General features: G+C 39.2%; 2 protein-coding genes across 3 annotated transcripts in view; one reads left to right on the top strand and one right to left on the bottom strand.

The window, feature by feature from the left end:
* The window catches only part of LOC120427774 (uncharacterized), a 97,976-nt gene continuing 78,800 nt past the window's right edge, over nt 1-19,176 (bottom strand). The window contains exons 4-7 of the mRNA XM_039592694.2: nt 6,165-6,495; nt 2,687-6,107; nt 2,373-2,613; nt 1-749 (exon numbers count right to left, since the gene is read on the bottom strand). Of these exons, the coding sequence (XP_039448628.1) occupies nt 557-749; nt 2,373-2,613; nt 2,687-6,107; nt 6,165-6,495 (4,186 nt within the window). The 3' untranslated portion in view covers nt 1-556. The remainder of the gene's footprint in view (nt 750-2,372; nt 2,614-2,686; nt 6,108-6,164; nt 6,496-19,176) is intronic.
* On the top strand, nt 16,074-19,121 carry LOC120427775 (uncharacterized). Of its 2 annotated transcripts, XM_039592695.2 has the most exons (4): nt 16,074-16,408; nt 16,912-17,022; nt 17,252-17,326; nt 18,341-19,121. In XM_039592695.2, the coding sequence occupies exons 1-4, from the start codon at nt 16,213-16,215 to the stop codon at nt 18,514-18,516; spliced, it is 558 nt and encodes a 185-aa protein (XP_039448629.1). In that variant the 5' UTR covers nt 16,074-16,212; the 3' UTR covers nt 18,517-19,121. The 2 variants fall into 2 exon arrangements, with proteins under 2 accessions (XP_039448629.1, XP_039448630.1); XM_039592696.2 differs by having other exon boundaries at nt 16,085-17,022.

The following is a 19,176-nucleotide window of genomic DNA, read 5'->3' as shown; positions in this document are numbered from 1 at the left end:
TTTCATTTTTTTGTGGTTAAGATTAAATCAGTCTCATTCATAAAATATATTTGATTATTTTTTTTGTTTACGCACTAACACAGAGACAGACTATTAAAGTTGTACCAAAAACCGAGTAAAAGCGATAGTACAAAATTACCGAGATAGAGAGAGATTTGACAAATAAAAAACTAACTTTTCCTAATAACGATTGAATCAACATCCGGCAGTGAAGATTTGTTTCTTTTTGTTTGTGTTGTTCCGAGAACAAGTCCAACATTCTCCTCCGGTTTCGTAACACATAACAATTAACACATGTACGATAGAATTCTTTGAAGTTTTTCATGACCCTGTACCGATTGATTACTTTTTTTGGTAGTTTTTTTTTGTTATCATTAAAGAGAGAGAGAGTTTGCAAACAAGTTGTAACTTAGGCTCTGTATCAGTCATTTCCGAATTGGCATTGAGTAAAAATGTGTTCAATCTCCGCTACTCAACGTTGTGGGTTTACATTTAAATCACCTCAGTAAAGGACAAAGGTTGCTCGCATGTGGATCATCCTGGATGGTTCAACCAGCTAGCTGAAGTACTTGAGGCCCGCCACCAGCATGAACTTCTCGATGAACAGCTCAGAGTCCAGCACGGCAATGTGGGCGGCCCGGCCGATGAGGGCGTTGGCCGTGTGGGGCAGCGCGTGGTGCACGTCGAACCGGGCCAGGGTGAGGTCGGGCCGGGCCAGCATCGGGGCGATTATGTTGTGGACCATCTCGCTGGAAAGGGAGGAGGAGAAATATTGGTTACTCGGATCAAAAATAATGTTAACAACGTCTTTCAAAATAATGTAAACAATGTTGGTTTGACACCAACTGTTGTCAAACGAACGGGGTCACTTTTTAGTTTGACACCCCTTTTACACGGAGTTTACACACACTATCAAACGTTTGTTTTTATAGTATGCGTGAGCGCCGTTTAAAAAGTGACAGTTCGTCACTTTTTTGTTTGAAGTGTAAATATATAGAGTTATCTAAGCCCGATCTCACTCACACTAGCACGCCATTTGTTTTGCTGGCCGGTACAAAATTTAACCTCAATCTTTTTCGTGTACGTATACGCAATACATGCGCACGTAGATAACTCTATTGACCGGGTAATAATAACCCGAAACAGACTGTTTCTTACTGAAGCGTGTACTTGGGCTTGACAGCGTATGAAAAGAGGTGCGTGTTTATGTTTACGCTGTGGACAGTTGAGAGTGAACGTTTGGCGCGGAAGTGTGAGTGTGATTGAATTGTGCTGGAACCGGTTGGCGGAATCCGGAACAGGACACGACGGAAGCGGACATGAGGTCAGTGGGTGGTTGAGAGGTTAATGATCGGCAGCGATGGTGCTGCGTCCGGAACTTCGTGTCTCAAGGAGTCCCGGTTGCGACTCTACACCCCCAACGAAACTTCCCTTAAGGCACTGGACATTCCAAGTTGCGACCGATTCTGTCAAAATGTCAATTTCTATGTCCGTTTTCGAAAAACATGAAGTTTGATACCAATATGGCCAAAAACTCGGATGGGTCGGTAAATGTCCCTCCAATGGAACATCTCTGAGGGATTGGACACTCCAGGTTGTGACCAATTCTGTCGAAATCGTCAGCTGTGTGCTATCTTGTGACAACGACCATTTAGTACTTTTCGAGAAAATCTATTTTTAAAGTTTGATGATAAATATTTTCAAAACTATGAATGATAGAGCCAAACTTTTTGAAGCAATCGGTTCGTATACTATCGCTTAACAAACGCTCCAAGTTTCAGCTAATTTGGTTACACCAGTTAAAAGATACAGTAAATTATGTAATCAAAAATCTGAAAAGCACGTGTCACAAGTGTGTTTCGAAAGTAAAATTGTACTACGTGTCACAAGTGTGCACAGAATTTCCATACAAACTAAAATAGACTTAAATCAATAGTTTAACCGACTTAATCAGTATGTTTTCAAAAACAAAAGATTGCATTGCCTTCAGAAAATGTGTATCAACATAAATTTGTGCAAAACAAGAAAAATTTTCAACATTTTCCAACAATATGTATGACGTGTCACAAGTGTGCACGATCATTTTGATGATAAATTGGTCTATGTCACAAGTGTGTATTGCGATATGCGGGAAACGGAAGCGAGTTTCCAAAATCGTGTTAAAGCATCTTGTAGTGTTTGTTAAGTATAGCAAAACGTCATCATTAACTCATTTTCGACCAAAATGGTCTATGTCACAAGATAGCACACAGCTGACGAAATGTCAATTTTTGATACACATATTTTTGATACCAATATTAATCAAATGTGTCAATGTCCTCATGTCTGATCGGACTCCAAAACCCAAAAAACGCCCTTCATGCGATACTCACCGATACACCACGCCCAGGTTCGACTGGTCCCGGACGGCCGCCTTGCACAGTTCGAGCCGGGCCGAGTGCGGCGGCACGTAGCGATCCTGCGAGGACCCGCACAGTAGCACGTTCTTGAAGTGGTGCAGCGTGCTGCGCTGGCTCAGCCGAAACAGGAAACTCTGCCGCAGGTCGGGCGCGTCCCGCAGGCACAGCTGCAGCAGCGAGCCGCTCTTTTTCCACTTTTGCATGAACCACATTCCTGGTGGGGGAAAAGGGAGGAAGAGCGTATGAGGTACGGGGTTGATATTTTAAGGGTGGTTGTTGGCACTTACCCATGTTGACCAGCCCGCTGGAGTTGTAGAGCGTTCCTAGGTGGGGCCCGGACAGCGATAGGAAGGTGTGCAGTCTCGTCAGAAGTGGTCGCATTTGGGGTCGTGCCAGCGCCGATCGTACGATGATGGTGCCCAGCGAGTGCGCTACGAACGAGATCCGCGTGGGGTTCAGCTGGTACGTCTCGATGTGGTACAGAACTTCCGCCACCAGCCGGTCGGTCATGGTTTCAAAGTCGGAGAAGGTGTCGCCCTGGTTGCGCTCGGACATGAGGAATTCCAGATGAGCGCCTGGCAAGCCAAGCTCGAGGTAAGTTCGCACCAGCCTCAAATCAGCCGAATTGCCGTCCAGCCCGTGAACGCAGATCACCAGGTGCAGTCCGGCGGTCGAGAACGCTCGGAACTCATCGCTGATGTGAAAGTAGGGCATTTCGGAAGCGAGCTTCTGGAAGTCCGAGTAGATCGAGCCGGAGTAGTTGATCTGCTTGCGGAACTCCTCGCGGCACTTTTCAAACTCGAGCAGCTGCATGGGTGGATCGATCCGCTTCTTGGTTTCGTCCTCCTCGCGCTTGTCCCGTTGGGCGACGAGACGTTCCATGTCCCGGACCGACGACTTGCGTTCCGGTGGGATTGGGTGGTTTTGCTGGGTTGGTTGCGGTGCGTGGTGAGAGGTTCCGTTGTGGTTCAGGGTCGCATTGTTGGTTGCGTTTGGATTGTTCAGGGTCTCGGCGCACTTGGCAATGGCGGCCAGTTCGCTGGAACTTTGGGATTTTAGAACCGGGCGAGGAGTTTTGACCACTTCGTAGATGTGATAGAGGGGGTTGTCGATTGCGCGAACTTCGTACTTTTTGACGATGTGCTGCTTGAGGATGGGTTTGCTGTATTGGGGCTGTTGGATGATCTGCTGGTGTACGGGAAGGACCTGGTATTGCTGGGATGACGGATGAATGATTTGCTGTTGCTGTTTGATGACCATTGCTGGAATTGGTTTTTGCTGCGGGATCATCGGGGCTAGGATCGGTTGGGGTTGTTGAGGCAGTGGCGGTTCCGCCGTGATCGGAACTTCCTTCGGGTTAATTTCAATGAACGATGGAGGATCCCGGAACTCATCCGGTGGTGGTGGTGCATCTCGGAATTGTTGCGGAGGAAGCAGACGAAGGTCATCAAAGACGTAGTCCGAGATGGTCGCTAGGTCAAAGTCCGATTTGGACTTTTCCTTTTTGGTGTTACGCTTCTGAGGACGGGCTATCGTTGTAAAGTGTTGCGAACCTTTTTTGTGTTCGGAACCTTTTTGTATCGACCGCGGTTCCGTCCACTCCTTTTCCAAGTTGTTCCAGTTTTCAATCTGAACAGAACTCTTGATATTGTCCGTGTTGGACCTGGACTTCATCGAGCTCTGGTTGCTCCGAACCAGGAATTCGCTCATATTCGATTGATTGCTGCCTTTCCGGTCCAGCAAACGGGGTTGTTCGTTAAGCAGCTTCAGCAGTTTCTTCCTCAACTGTGCTCCGTTCACAACCCGGCGATCGTTCATCAGCGTATCGGGACTGGAGGGTCCGCTGCTTCGTCTACTCGATACCCAGCCGGACTGTTCACTCAGCGACGAGGTCGACTCACTGCTGGAGTGTCTTCGTCGAAGCCGCATCGGTGGAAGTGGAGAATTGCTGAAGGCCGGTGGAGGAGCGAGATTCGGAAGGCTTTCGCTGAACCCGGGAGGACCGCTGGCTTGTTCCAGCTCGAGGTTTTCCAGCTTGAACGGAACGCTGGCTGAGGAGAGCAGTCGGCGCTGTTTGCTGTTTCGTTGCTGCGTCTTTGGTGTGTTTTCGGCACCACTTTCCGTACTGCTAGACTCGTTAGTGCCGTTGGTTCCCTTGCTGTTGCGCCGTTGTTGTTGCTGCTGCTGCTGGTTCTGCACGATCTGCTTGAAGTCGGTTACGCGAATCCGGGCAAACTCAACAGGGCGGTGTGGCAGCGTGTTGCTGTTGGTCGCGTTTGGGGTTCCGTTCTGGATTCGCAACATCTGGGACGAGTTGCTGCGGGGAATTGTGTTGGAGTCTGGCTTTGTCGTGTTGAGCGATCCGGTTGATTGCTGTTTTTTACTTCGGATCGGTGGATAGGAGTTTCTCGGTGGTATCGAAAGTCCCATGCCGGCGTTCTTCGGGAGTGAGTTGTAGTAGCAGGTCGTGTTCGGTTTTGGGGTTTGCTGGCTGTTTGAGTCCATGTTTCGTGGCTGCTTCAGCTCGTGACTGTAGTCGGTCCTCGGGACGGCGTATCCGTTGACCTGTTTTGGCATCCGGTTCAGAGTTTGAACCTTGTTGGGGTGGTGATCCTTAACCAGCTGACACGTTCCGTCTTTCATCTCGTAGATACTGGTACTGTTTGAACTGTTGGAGTTGGTAGTCTTGCGTGGATCTCCCGGATTTTTGTATTTCTCTCTGAACTCGTTGATGTTCTTCAACAGATCTTCCGCCTGAACTGGGTTCTTCTTCGGCTTTGCCGGAATGGTTTGAATAATCGCATTTCCCGGCTGGTGGTAGATGATTTGCTTCTGGTTGTTGTTGTAGTTGTAATTGACATTGTGCACGTGCTGGCGGGGCAACGAAGAAGTGTTGTTCTGGATTTCGAGCTGATCCAGTGATTTGCTATGCCGAGTGGGAAGGGTGCCACCGGTTACGGTTGTACCAGGGTTGTAAACCGCCTTGAACTGATCCCACTGACATCCGGGATCGACCAGCGTCGTGACCGAGTGGCGAGACAAGGGTTTCGCGCAAAGACCGTTCTGAGAAGCGGCTGCGGCTGGAGTGATCGACAGACTTGCTTGCAGAATATCTCCTCCGAGAGCGTACCGTGTCGTCATCAGTCCCATGTAGTTGTTGCACATCTTTGGCATCGGATCAATGTAACAGGACGAGATCCCACACGAACACTCCTTCGCGTTGAGGATCGGAGCTATCTTGTTCGTCGGTTGATGGTGGATTTTCACCTTCCCCAGCGTTCCGCTGTGACCGTTAAGGTGAGGTTCACTACCCGATCTTCGTTTCCCGTACTCATTCCCATCCGTGTAGCGATCTTCAAAGATCAACGGCAGTGAGTTCGCGTCTCCGTCCAGCGGTGTACAGTGCACCGGCAGCGGTGGTAACGACGAGAGATACCGCGACCGGCGTGCCATTTCGCAAATCGACACGTAGTTCTGGTAGTTGGAGTCGTAACAGCCACTTGCCGCGTGCCGAGGATTCTCGATCACGAAGAAACCTTCCGCAAAGCGTCTCACCCGCAACGTGTGATGCTTCTTCGCCAGCAAGCTGTGCACCGTGGGCTGGTTGGCCGCCGACAGGACCCGTCTCCAGTACAGGATACATTCGGCGCACAGCTGAGCGATGTCCGAGTTGGCCCGCGCCGCCAGGTCATCCTCGGTGTCCATAAGCTACAATCAAACACAGTTAGAACAAGAAAATAAACGCCAAACCCTCAAACCACCCACCTTGGCCGAATCGGACAGCTTCTTCAGTCTTTGCTCGGTGTCCAGGTTGGAGAGCGGGGTCGACCCGGTCAGGGCGGCCCACTGATGGGGCAGCACGGTGCAAAACTCCTGCAGCGCCAGCCGCAGCGACTCCAGCGCTCCCAGCAGCAAGGCACAGATGTCCCGGTGGACGTTGCGGGCGTGCATGAGGCGGCCCGCGGAACCGCCGCTGCACTTGGCCGCCCCGCCGACCTGGGGCCCGAAAAAGATGGCCTCCAGCGGGCCGGGCGAGTTGCCCCCGCGGCAGTTGAGCTTGGAGCCGCCGATCCACGGTTTGGTCGATTTGGGAGCACTGCGGTGAGAAAGAAGGGGAGGGAAATAATTAAGCCTTTATTGGATCATTCGTTTGATTGGGCTTCAGAGTTTGGAGAGAAAATAATCCGACCCGATAGAAAAGATAATATTGTTCTTCCAATCGAACAAGTTGTAGGAAAGAAGTTGAGGAGACGTGAAACGTGTTTCATTTTGTGGTGCGGTCTTTCACATGCCATAAAGTTTGCTTCGACGAGTCCCGATAAGTACGGTAGAAATAGATAATCTGTGCAAATAAAAATAAAACGATACAATTGTGACTATCTCTAGATTTCGAACTGTTTTGTTTGCCATGAATAATATTCATAAATACATGAATTCATGAACGAAGTTCATAAAACCGGAAACACGAAAACTCAACACATACAGTATGTAAAAAAAGTATTTACACCCCTTGGGCACAATGCACATTTTGTGATGAAACATGTAAACAATTTAAAGTTTGACAGAAAAATAGGACTACGTTTTGCTCAGAAACTCATGCCGAACATTTTGCTACAAAAAGCTCATGAAAAGATGATTTCTATAAAAAGTTCTATAACAAATTCTATTACAAAAATCAAAAAGGTGCCAAAAAGAGTTTGAACACCTTTTGAAAAATTAACATAAATAAAGTTATTTGTTGAAAAATCACCATAAATCCAGTCTTTCAACTCGGAATAGGCATCCTTGACCGATTAAAAAAATAATTTGGATTAAATATAAAGTTTACCTACTACTTAGTATAAAAGTTTACATAACTCTGGAAATTCTATATAAAACTTATCTAAACATAATTTTGCAAACTTTTAATTCAACTAAATGTCAATATATTACCATAGAATTGCTAAATAAACATTTTGGAGTGGGTATAACACCGTTTTGGGGGTCTTCGTACCAACCCGGAATTACGTTGTCGGAAAATCCGCTGGCATCCGAACCGGTCCACGATTCACAAGTCAACCTATGTGGCATCGGAAAGGGCATAAAATTTCCGATCTTTTGATACCCAAACATCTAGGTATTCTATTAACGGTACACATCAACCATGGCTTTTGCACCCAGATTTCTGCTACAGACATTTTAGTATCTTCAAAAATACGGGAACTATCGATATGATTTTTTATTCATCCTCTAAATTACTGTCTTCAAAGTTATTTACAACAAAGTTTGACTTTTTTTACAATCAGATTCTTGCAGGATTGGGTTCGTAAGTTTGACAAATTTGGAATAAGAAGACAACAACTTCCTTGGCTGCTGTGCACCCTTAAGGAGATATGAGACTATGACAAACAAACAAACAAACTCGCACTTTTTGACAGTTTGTCTGCTTTGTTTGTATGCAGAAACGTCAGCCTGCTTTGTTTGTGTGTTTGGCAAACTGTCAAACACGAAAAAGTGCGAGTTTGTTTGTTTGTCATAGTCTAATACCTCCTTCACAGAAGCTAAGAATATTTGCAAATAATGTTTTTCAAAATCATAAAACTGCAGCGACTCATCTAAATGTTCCAAAATAATTAAGATTTCTTGAAGGATTTTTTGACCAGCTTGTAGAAATCAAAGAAAGACAAAGACAAGGAAACTATGTAGTCTTTCTAGTCTCTCTTAGACTTGTTTTCAGTCACGAAAATATAATTTAAAAAGGTTTATCCGATTCCCTATAGTTTTGCTTGTAATTGGATTTAATTTAGGTGTTTCATATAATTTGTTTTTATATGTTGTGAAAAAAAAAGATGTTTTTTTCAGTTGTGCATGAAAATAAATAAGGGAGGCAATATAAAAAAATATCGTATGTTTGCCATTAGTCAAAATAACAACATACTAGCAATAAAGTTAATTTATTTCAGATCAAATCAATTTGTCACACCATTGAATGAAATAGGCCACTCAAGTCGGGAAATCGGGAAATTCGGATAAAAATCAGGAATTCTCCAAAATTCGCAAAATTCTTGAAAAAGTCAGAAGTTTGGATTTTTGTCAAAAAAACGGGAAAAGTCTGGAATCCCAAGCATACTGGTTTGAGGGGGTCTCAAAATTCAAATTTCTGCGTTACGTAATAAAAGAACGTTCCCTAAATGGATCGTCATACCTTTCAAAAGGGGTAAAAATTAAGTATTACTACACTTTTACGCCTAAGATGACAAAACAAGACAAGTACAGTACAGACTCGGTTATCTGAAGTCCTCAGAAAAAAAAATCACTTCGGATAATCGTATCAAGAAATATTTCGTTTGTTGTTGCCTTATTTCAGATTGATGAGCTAAAAAGATTCAAAGTGATCTTGGAATTTGAAATCCAAGATGGCGCCCAATATGGCAGTGATGGTAGTAATGGACTTTCGAGAAAATACATTTGGATATTGTTGGGACACTGAACTCGAATTTAATGTAAAGAATAAAATTTAAAAAAATACTTTTTTGATTGTCGAAAGTTCCTTTGAAACCTTCGGATAATCAAGGCTTCGGATAATTGAGAATGAACTGTAACTGAAAAAGTGACTTTCGCCATTCAAAATCTTATGGAAAATGAAATTGGTTTGGGCTGCTCGAATTTTCAAACTCAAGCATGGGATTTAAGGTTAAGAAAAAAAACAGTAGAAGTACATTTCAAAGCTAAGTTAAGTAAAAACCTCTCATATTTCGCCGTACTTTTTTGATGTCAACTGTGATTGTGTGCTCTGATGAAAGCTGAACGAACATGGAAGATAGTCACAATACAGAGACACACCCATCACAGAGGAGAGAAGACCAACCAGGAGTGTAGTTTTATGAACACGTAGAATCAATTATCAGACTATATTTTTCTTTAACGAAACAGGAAACAGCGTTCAATTCCGCTTATTTTCCCAGAACGTGACTCGTGCCGAACACGTGGATGCTGAACGACGTAGAGTTAGCGATAGAAAGGCGGCACAAGCACGTGAACAGAGGACGGCACACAAAGTTAGATAAATAGACAGGATAAGCAGAGCGACTAGCATTGTGCAACCGAAGGAAGGAAGGACAACAACGAATAAATCTTGACCTAGAGGCCAAAAACTAGGATGCAGAGAGAATTTATGTGCTTTTTGGGGGCAGACCTTACCAGCTTTGTACATAATGCATAATGCTTTTCCTTGCCGTTTGATAAATTTTAAATGGTTTTTTAGCACATGAAATTTCATGGGTGAAAAGAGATAGGGAGAGAAAATTCGAAACTTTGATCAAATTTATGAACAAAACAATCTCATTTCACGATAATTATCACACTTTGGGGAACCTGTAGCATCAATTAGAATTAATTTACCACCCCATCATAATGTGAGGCAAAACTTTCTCGCTAAATACAAACAAACCACCTTTCGGTGAACTCATTATCTTCCCCCAAAAATAGCAAACCATATCAGGGAATGGATCATGAACCCTCTTTCTCATCCCCCAGCCTCTCGGAAACATCGAGATTGAATCTTTGATCGGAACCAGCCGAGCCTAGCTGGATGCTGCTTATGGGGGGGACCTAATCGTTATTGCCAGTATATTTGGGTTATCTAATCGCCATAAAATTCACACACGCACACACACACGACCTGCTCTTTTTCGGGAGGAAGTCTAAAAATAGCTCACTTTTGCTAGGTCCACTAATGCCACCACCATGACCAACGGATCATCGTCGCATCCGCTGGAAGAAGAAGTCATCCCGTTGGGAATATGTGGTTTTAGCGGGGTAGGTTGGGTGAAGTGGATTCCAGATATTTTTTTTCCTGATTCAAAAGAGTTTCGTTCTGCCCAACCCAGTATTTTGAAAAATACGGTATTTTGGAATAATTTTAGTTGTTATATTTTAAATTGAAAACTCGTATTTTGTGAAAATCTAAACAAAATTTGGAGTTGTTCAATACTCATATTGCAAATTATGAAAATTTGAGTATTTTAAAAAGTACGCTATTTTGTGAAAATTTGAGTATTCTACACTGAAAATTCTAATCTGGAATCGTTTGATACCAAATTTTGAAATTTGGTACACATATTACATGTTACGAGAATTATTATTTAAAAAATGTTTCGTAAAAGTAAAAGCTTTCTAAGTCTGAGATGATTCTGTTTAATTAAGTTCCTTTAAGGGACCATCCACAAACCACGTGGACAAAATCAAAATCAAACCATCCACATTAACGACCCCCGGGTCTTTTGTGGTCTCTATTGCAAGTTTCTGCTCGAACCTAGTCCGAAGGCTTGAATGGGGAGAGCACCCAAACCTCTTTCTACTCCAAGGAACCTTCCACCCCAGTGTTTGAACTGACGACCTTTGGATTGCGAGTCCAACCGCCGTCAGCGATTCCACCGGAGTAGGCTTGGTTTGGTGTGTTGTTTGTACTTATGGCATGGAGACGACTCCTACACCTGGAATGACTTAACGGCCTAACAACCAAGGCCGGGACCGACATTTTACTTCCTCATCCGATGGAAGGTTGGAGCAGATGGGAATCGAACCCAGAATCATCCGCTTACAAAGCGGACAGCGTAACCATTCGGCCACGCACTGCCACGTGGACACTTTTTGGAAATCTCAAAGTTGGGTTCTACGAATAATATAATTCTCAGTGTTTTCACGAAAACATTTTTAGATTTTTTATTGAAAAGGTCCAATAAACATGTGCAACACAATAGCTTACAGGACCGTTTAAAAAAAAAAAAACTCTACGTTTGCTAGTTGGCTTTAGAAAACCTTTGGATCTTTTCTTGAATAAATATGTTTTGTAAAGAATTTGGAAAGAACAATTATTGATAATTCACTCTGAAATAAGGAATCCCTGGAAAACTATCCAAGTTATCTCTTTAAAATCGTTCTGACAGTGAAATAAAAATGTCTTATTAGCAAAAGCTTTGACCAAATAAAAAAAAAACAATTATTTTTAGGTTATCAAAATTCCGTACAAATCAGTATTTTGCAAAAAATTCCGTACAAAAATTCCGGCCTGTTAAAAATCCGCGAAAAGGATCGAAAATCCGTACGGTAAGAAAAAAATCCGTATAGTTGGTAGGATTACGTTTTTTACAAAGAAAATTCAACAAAATTCAAAACATTTTTTGAAAAAAAAAAAAAAATCAAACATGCTAAAAATACGCAGGGGAATGCATATTGCACTTAAAATTTGTTCTTTTTTTTGGTCCCTGATTTTTCAAGCCGACTTTGAAGGGGGTGACAAAAACTTTAAATAAAATTTATACCAGCCTAAGCAAAAAGTATCACAAAATGAAATTACAGTTATGCTTATGCCACAAATTTGCAAAATATCAATACATTTATGCAAAAATAATATTCTGCGTTTCCACGTATTTTGCTGATCCGTGGAACCATAAATAAAATGTTGTTAAAAGTTTTTACAGCTTTTATGTTATTAAAAATACACAAATTAACTTTAACAATGGATTGTAAATAGCTGATAATCGATTTTACATGTTTTTCATATGAAAACAAAGATTTTTATTTTTTTACCCATTATTTTTATAGGGGAAAACCAAAACTTTAAATAAAATTTGCATTGCCCTTAGGCCGTTGCAAATATTTTTCAAAGTATATGCGCCCCCCCCCCCCCCCCTTCAAAATTGGTCCGAAAATCAGGGGGGAAAAATGTTTTTCAAAAACCCGATTTAATCCCACCTGGGGTGAGAAAGAGCCTTTCTTACTAAAGAATATAACAATGGTAGAACTTCTTTCAATTAATAACATCGACTTTGATTATGTATAACGTCAGCACAAAAGAAAGTATTATGATGAAAGCAAAGTATTATGATGATATTATGAGTATTATGAATGATATGATTTCCAAAAGAAATAAAAAACGCAATTTTCACCAAAAGAATATTTTTAATCGTACAATATTTTTTTTTTTTTTTTTCATAAAATTATTTTTTTATTAGGTCCTTTTCGGTACTGGGACCTGGTTAGGACCGAGTCGGCTTTTGTAATTACAAAAAACTTAATAATTACAGAGGATCTTGTGTGTAAATGTTAGTGGGAGGGGAGCCGATTACCCGCGGCCTACTCGGGGTTAGTAGGGAAGGGGTTGATGTTAAAGACAAGGCGTGGGAAGGGAAGGGGGATTGTGTAGGGGTCTTGGTTGGCTCTGCTGGCCTTTGCGTTTTGTCCTCAGCCGCAACTCGGTGTCCAGCTGCTGGGGCTAATCGTACAATATGTTTGTACGTTTCTAATCAAACAAGCGTTTATGACAAATGCGATCATAGCAAGCTTCCCAACAACGCACACCGCGGTTTTGGTTTTCTAGTTTCGGTACGAGCCCTTTTGTGTGACTGTGTTGGTGTTTTGGTTCATCGTACCAGCGCACCAAGACAAGCAAGACCGAGGTACAAGTGAACCGCGTGTGCCGCACGGTGCAGGGAAGCTAGCCATTCAGCTTCTACGAAAGTGACAGAATCAGAGATAGCTATTTTTAACAACCAGGTCAATCAAACGGCTCTAACTCCAGAACCATATTATGAATCTGGATGAAAATTTGGGAGGTTGTACGGCTCGAAAAATGCAATTTTTGAGATAAATATAAGATATGAAAATGAAAAAAAATTGACCATATTTTCATTTGAAAACTGTGTATTTTGTTGAAGAGTCTGGCCGCATCCGAAAACAGATGGATATTTCGAAATTTGCGCGGCAACTCGCCCAGGTTCAGCACACTAGCTTTCATCTGCATTTAGAAGAATCGAAATCGGATATATGGGAGCTGAGAACGGCGCGACACAAAATTTTTGCAAAATTTTACCACATACGAACATTACTCGACCTTCACGGAATTTATTTTCTCAAAATTCGAGGGTTGGAGATAGACGATTTCTGTCAAGGTGAATCGATAGAGCGTCGAAAATCGATGCAGTGTGATTTTTTGGCGATTTTTTTCCGCTTAAACCTCATGCTGAATCGACATATTTACGAAGATGGAAATGACGTCCTGCCTTAAAGTAAAACCTATACCTTTCTTTAGTAAGAAAGGCAAAACTTCAAATTTCAAAGGTAATAGAAGTCTATCCAACTGAAACGATTAGAAATGACTTTTTCCTGCATTCAAAATCATATTTAACATGTCTGCACAGAAAAAAAAATCATGGTAATATTACATCTGGGAAGGGGTACATCTTTTATGTCAGTAAAAAGGTGTAATTTTACCTCTGGAAATGTGTAATTTTACCACTTTTCTGGTGTAATGTCACTTTTTCAGTCTAAATTGAGGTAAAATTACATCATAAAAGAGGTAATATTCAACCTTCCAAAATTACAGCTTCCAAATTATCATTATTTTTTACTGTGTGGGATCGATCAAAAATATTTTCAATTTTTGTAAAAATCGAATGTACACAAAAAGTTTTTTTTCGGCTAAAAAATTTTTTTTTAATACTTGCAAATGTTTAACACCTATGATTGCAAAACAACTGGGCAGGTGTAAAATACATTTTAAAACACTTTTTTCATTCAAATGTTGAAACCATGGCTTGTAATTTAAATTTTTATATTTTTTTATTTGTTAATTTTATTAACCCGTCAATCCAATCCTTTTTAATTTTTGTAATTTTGAATCTCTTGGTGATTTTTTGAATTAAAAATAATCATGAGCATATTCGTGTTCAGACACCACTTTGACAAATACATCGAAGAGATTCGTTCACTCTGAAAAATGCTTTGAAATTATGAAATTGTCTATCAAAACTATTTTTTTCTAAAACGCTGAAATAGCAGATTCCATGGAGTTAAAACAAGCTTTTTGACAACCCATTCCATCCCACACTGCCCGCCTGGATCACATGTGTGTTATCCTCAATGTACTACTACCATATAGAGGCAAGCTCGAACAAAAGCGATTTTTTTTCCTGGTCTCACTTTGATTTCCCATTTGTTGCCTGTTTTGCCCGTTCGCTGTTGACCGTGTACGCCACAGTGGTATAACGTCAAAAAAGCCTCGTATAATGTTTGTAAACAGTATACAGTACAACTACTGTAAGTCGGCTCGTTTTTTCTTGAATACTTTTGCAGCATTATTTTATTATGAATGTAAAGGGAAATAGCATGTAATTTCATCATGCACGTGATGTCCCGCATAAAAATGTATGATGATTTGCACTGTTAAAACCATCCAATTACAATACATATTACAATATTTATGGTAAGTTTATTGTTGACTTTTTCGAACTTTACTGGAATGGCGATGAAGCTACTATACAATTCATGGTTACAGCTAATTGTAAGGTTTTGTTATTGGAAATGTTATAAATGGAAACAATAAAACTATCGTAAAATGCATGAATATAGCAAATCTTATGGTTTTTGTATTGGAAATCTCATAATGCATTTTTTCCAATTTTTTTGTTACATTACGTTCATTGTAATGTTATAGTTGCGTAGTGTGAACTTTTTTGAACGATTTTTTTAAAATAATTTGAATCATGTAATAAAAGTATTAAAAACGAGTTATATTTTAAAAACAAAACATCACAAACGATTTTGTGAAAAGCTCAAATCAAATCAAACAATTTTAAAAACTTAAGCATTAAAACATTAATTATTTTACTGTTCCCTCACAAAAAAAAATATTAAAATATTAATTTATTAATATATTGATATATTAATATATTAAAATATTCAAATAATAAAATATTGAATTATTAAAATATTAATTTATTAATATATTGATATATTAATCTATAATTTATTAATATATTAAAATATTAAAATATTAATACATTTAAACATTTAAACATTTAAACATTTAAACATTTAAACATTTCAACATTTAAACATTTAAACATTTAAACATTTTAACATTTTAACATTTTAACATTTTAACATTTTAACATTTTAACATTTTAATATTTTAACATTTTAACATTTTAACATTTTAACATTTTAACATTTTAACATTTTAACATTTTAACATTTTAACATTTTAACATTTGAACATTTTAACATTTCAACATTTTAACATTTTAACATTTTAACATTTTAACATTTTAACATTTTAACATTTTAACATTTTAACATTTTAACATTTTAACATTTTAACATTTTAACATTTTAACATTTTAACATTTTAACATTTTAACATTTTAACATTTTAACATTTTAACATTTTAACATTTTAACATTTCAACATTTTAACATTTTAACATTTTAACATTTTAACATTTTAACATTTTAACATTTTAACATTTTAACATTTTAACATTTTAACATTTTAACATTTTAACATTTTAACATTTTAACATTTTAACATTTTAACATTTTAACATTTTAACATTTTAACATTTTAACATTTTAACATTTTAACATTTTAAAATTTTTAACAATTTAACATTTTAACATTTTAACATTTTAACATTTTAACATTTTAACATTTTAACATTTTCACATTTTAGCATTTTAACATTTTAACATTTTAACATTTTAACATTTTAAAATTTTAAAATTTTAACATTTTAACATTTTAACATTTTAACATTTTAACATTTTAACATTTTAACATTTTAACATTTTAACATTTTAACATTTGAACATTTTAAAATTTGAACATTTTAACATTTTAACATTTTAATATTTTAACATTTTAACATTTTAATATTTTAACATTTTTACTCAAAAAAAGAAAAGGCATAAAATAATAAGGATCCCAAAACGAACACACCATGACACCTGACGTCGTCGCCTGAACCGTACGACGCTCCCAAACGAACGCACCATGGTTGAGCGGGTTGAGCAAGCTGTCAAATTTTTTCACTCGCGATGCGTGTTCGATCCTGTTTTGTTTGGCCGCAGTTTCAAAAGTTTTAATCGAAATGAAATCGCGTGTGCTTGTGAAAAACCAAACTCCCGGCGTCAAATCTGCCGGGTGACTGATCCGGGAGGGAGAAGAAGATTAGTGTCAGCAACTTTTGGTGAGTATTTGGACCGGTGAAGAACATTAATGCGTCCGCAATTTGGGGCAGATTCCGTCGCCATCGTCGTCGTTTGAAGTAGGTACGTGTGTTTTGGTACTTCTTCCGGACCGGTTTGGAAGAAGTTACCAGATGCGTCCGGGATTTGTGCCAGATTCTGTTGTCGTCGTCCTTCCGGACCGGTTTGGATAAAAGTTGCCAGATACGTCCAGGATGTGTGCCAGATTCCGTCGTCGGTCATGTGTGGGTGCGTGTGTTTTTGAACTTCTTCCGGTTCCAAAGAAGTTGGCAATCGCGTCCAAGATTTGTGCATCGTCATCGCCGACGTTTGTAGTGTTTGTGTGTGGTTATGTTTTGGAATTTCTTCCGAAACGGTTTGAAAGAAGTTGCCAGTCGCGTCCGATTGTTTATGCCGCTCACACGTTCCGTCGTCGTCGTTTGAAGTGTATCCAGCCCCATTTTTATAGCCCTCTTAGGAAATACCTTTTTTTTCTATTTTACAGGATCCTCAATCGTCAACGAATCAGAAGAGCTCCGGGATGTAAATATCAGGCGTTTCATGAAATTTGGAGATGGCGGAACCCCTCCTGCAGCAGCAGCAGATGTTTGTCATGGTCTGATGCATTAAGTGATTTGTTTAAATTTTCAAGATTCTTTCCGCAAACGTCAAACCATAAAAATTATTGCCGGATCTTTTCTGGAAGAGATTCGGCACCAGTTTGTACTGATTTGACGTTTGCTGAGGGTGTCGAAAAGTTTGACTAAGTCAACTGCTTGCAAAAAAACAATGGTCTGCTTGGGTAACTTTCTTAAGTTTATTTTGTTATTTTTTTTCTTTTACAGGAGGCATTTGCAACGGTGCGGAGCTATTTGATTACGGGACACGGAAGCTTGATCAACGAAATGAAGAATTCAAAAGTTAAGATATCTTAGATTTTGAAATTTAGCAATTTAAACATTTGAAAATTATACATTTAAATATTTTTTTTCAAAACTTGAAAAAAGAAAATTTAAAAATTTAAAGCAAATTGAAATTCTACAATTTCAAAACTCCCAAATCCTGAAAATACAAAATTAAAAAACGACGGTATAAAAAATTAAATTAGAAACTGTGGGTTCAAAAATTCAAATACAGTCTGCATTTGATTTGATAATTTGAGAAATTTAAAATAAAGGGCTTAAATAAATTTTAAATTTAATAACCAAAGTTTTTGTTTAAATATCTTGAATAAAAGCATTTAAGAATCTCAGAATAAAATCTGAGAATTTTGATCTGGGGGGGTGAATAGAGCGGTTCAAAAGCGGAACCGTTTTGAACTGCAAAGCGGAGCCATTTTACTGTTCGCCAGAAGCAGCAAGTATTGTAATCATTCATTAGGGAAATTATTGTAAAAACCAAATATGGTTTGTTGATTTTCTTTTTCTTTTGATATAGCGAACCTTTTGTAATTATTCTCCGAATCACCATAACCATTACCAGTAAAGTCGTCGTAGAGCCATTCTTTCTCCAATGAACCCACTTCCTACTGGCTATTTCTCCCTTTTCAGTGCTCATCCGGAGGTCGTCTCCAACAATTGATTCCGCCCGAATTGTGGGCACGATTCGCTTTTTCTAGTACAAAACGTTATTTATTAAGACTTGTACTTTGTCTCAAAATGGGCACTGTACTTCTTAGAGCTCTTGCTTACATTTTGTTCCAAACCGACTTCGCAAAACTTCACCCACTTCTGACGCAGTTATTTGTCTTCCGAAAACTTGGAAAAAAATGCGCACAGAAGATTTCAAAACAAATTATTCAAGTGCAAAGAAAAAGTCACGCTTGTGCTCATTCGAAAATCACGTTACGCATTCTCTCGTCTCATCCCCCAGATTTTGATTATTTAAATTAAGATTTTTCTTAACTTAATTGTCTTCTCATTTATTAATACCAGCAAATCAATCCGGAGTCTCCAGTCGACAAAAGGTACCGGCGGACAGACTGAACACACCACGGCATCACCCACCCGAGGGGGAACAGGAACCGGTCTCGATCGAGGGTTTCAAACGGAATCGAAAGCGAAAGAAAACGTCGTGGAAGGATTCCTTTTGGCGATTTGCAAAAAGCTGAAGAAGGCGTTAACAATTCATGAACAAATAAACAAAGTGGTTCAATGTTGAATATAAATAACATACTATGAATAACAATAAAACTACTGTAAAATTTACTTTATTTACTATTTATTTTAATGTCCGAAAATAGTTTTCACAGTAGTATTTAGTGGGGAATAAACCATAAAGAATTATAATTTTACTGTGTAATTCATTGTAATGCTTATTAGTTTTATTGTCCGCATATAGTTTTTACCGCATCATTTACTAGATAAAAAACCATGAAGAACTGTAAATTGACTGTGCAATGCATTGTAATGCTTGCTGTTTTTATTATTAATGTATGATGATTTCTATAGTCAGGACGAGTTTTTGGATGAAAAATGCAACATTAGATTAACAGTAAAATGCGTCGTATTTGGTAAAAAAATGTATGGAAAAATTTCGAAATTTTTATGGTACCGGTGCATAACAACCCCCCTTTTTTATGGTAAAATCCCAAAATACGACGCAAATTATCTTAAAAAACGATGCTGTCTACTGTTAAAACACTGTCAAAATGACAATATATTTTATCGTTTTGTAACGTTAAAATTTACTGTAAGTTCATCAGAAATCTTTATGCGGGGTTGGCTTACAACAGTTGGGCGTTCAAAAATAGTTGTAAGTTGGCAAGAGA

Source organism: Culex pipiens, chromosome 3 (assembly GCF_016801865.2).
Source record: "Culex pipiens pallens isolate TS chromosome 3, TS_CPP_V2, whole genome shotgun sequence".
In the NCBI taxonomy this organism is placed as follows: domain Eukaryota; kingdom Metazoa; phylum Arthropoda; class Insecta; order Diptera; family Culicidae; genus Culex; species Culex pipiens.
This window is presented reverse-complemented; position numbering and strand designations above follow the sequence as displayed.

What these genes read in the sequence shown, in the direction of transcription:
- LOC120427775 (XM_039592695.2), top strand. Translation starts at nt 16,213, where the DNA reads ATGGTTGAGCGGGTTGAGCAAGCTGTCAAATTTTTTCACTCGCGATGC. An exon ending in ATTAGTGTCAGCAACTTTTG is followed by an intron (nt 16,409 to 16,911) that starts GTGAGTATTTGG and finishes TCTATTTTACAG; the next exon opens with GATCCTCAATCGTCAACGAA. An exon ending in AGCAGCAGATGTTTGTCATG is followed by an intron (nt 17,023 to 17,251) that starts GTCTGATGCATT and finishes TTTCTTTTACAG; the next exon opens with GAGGCATTTGCAACGGTGCG.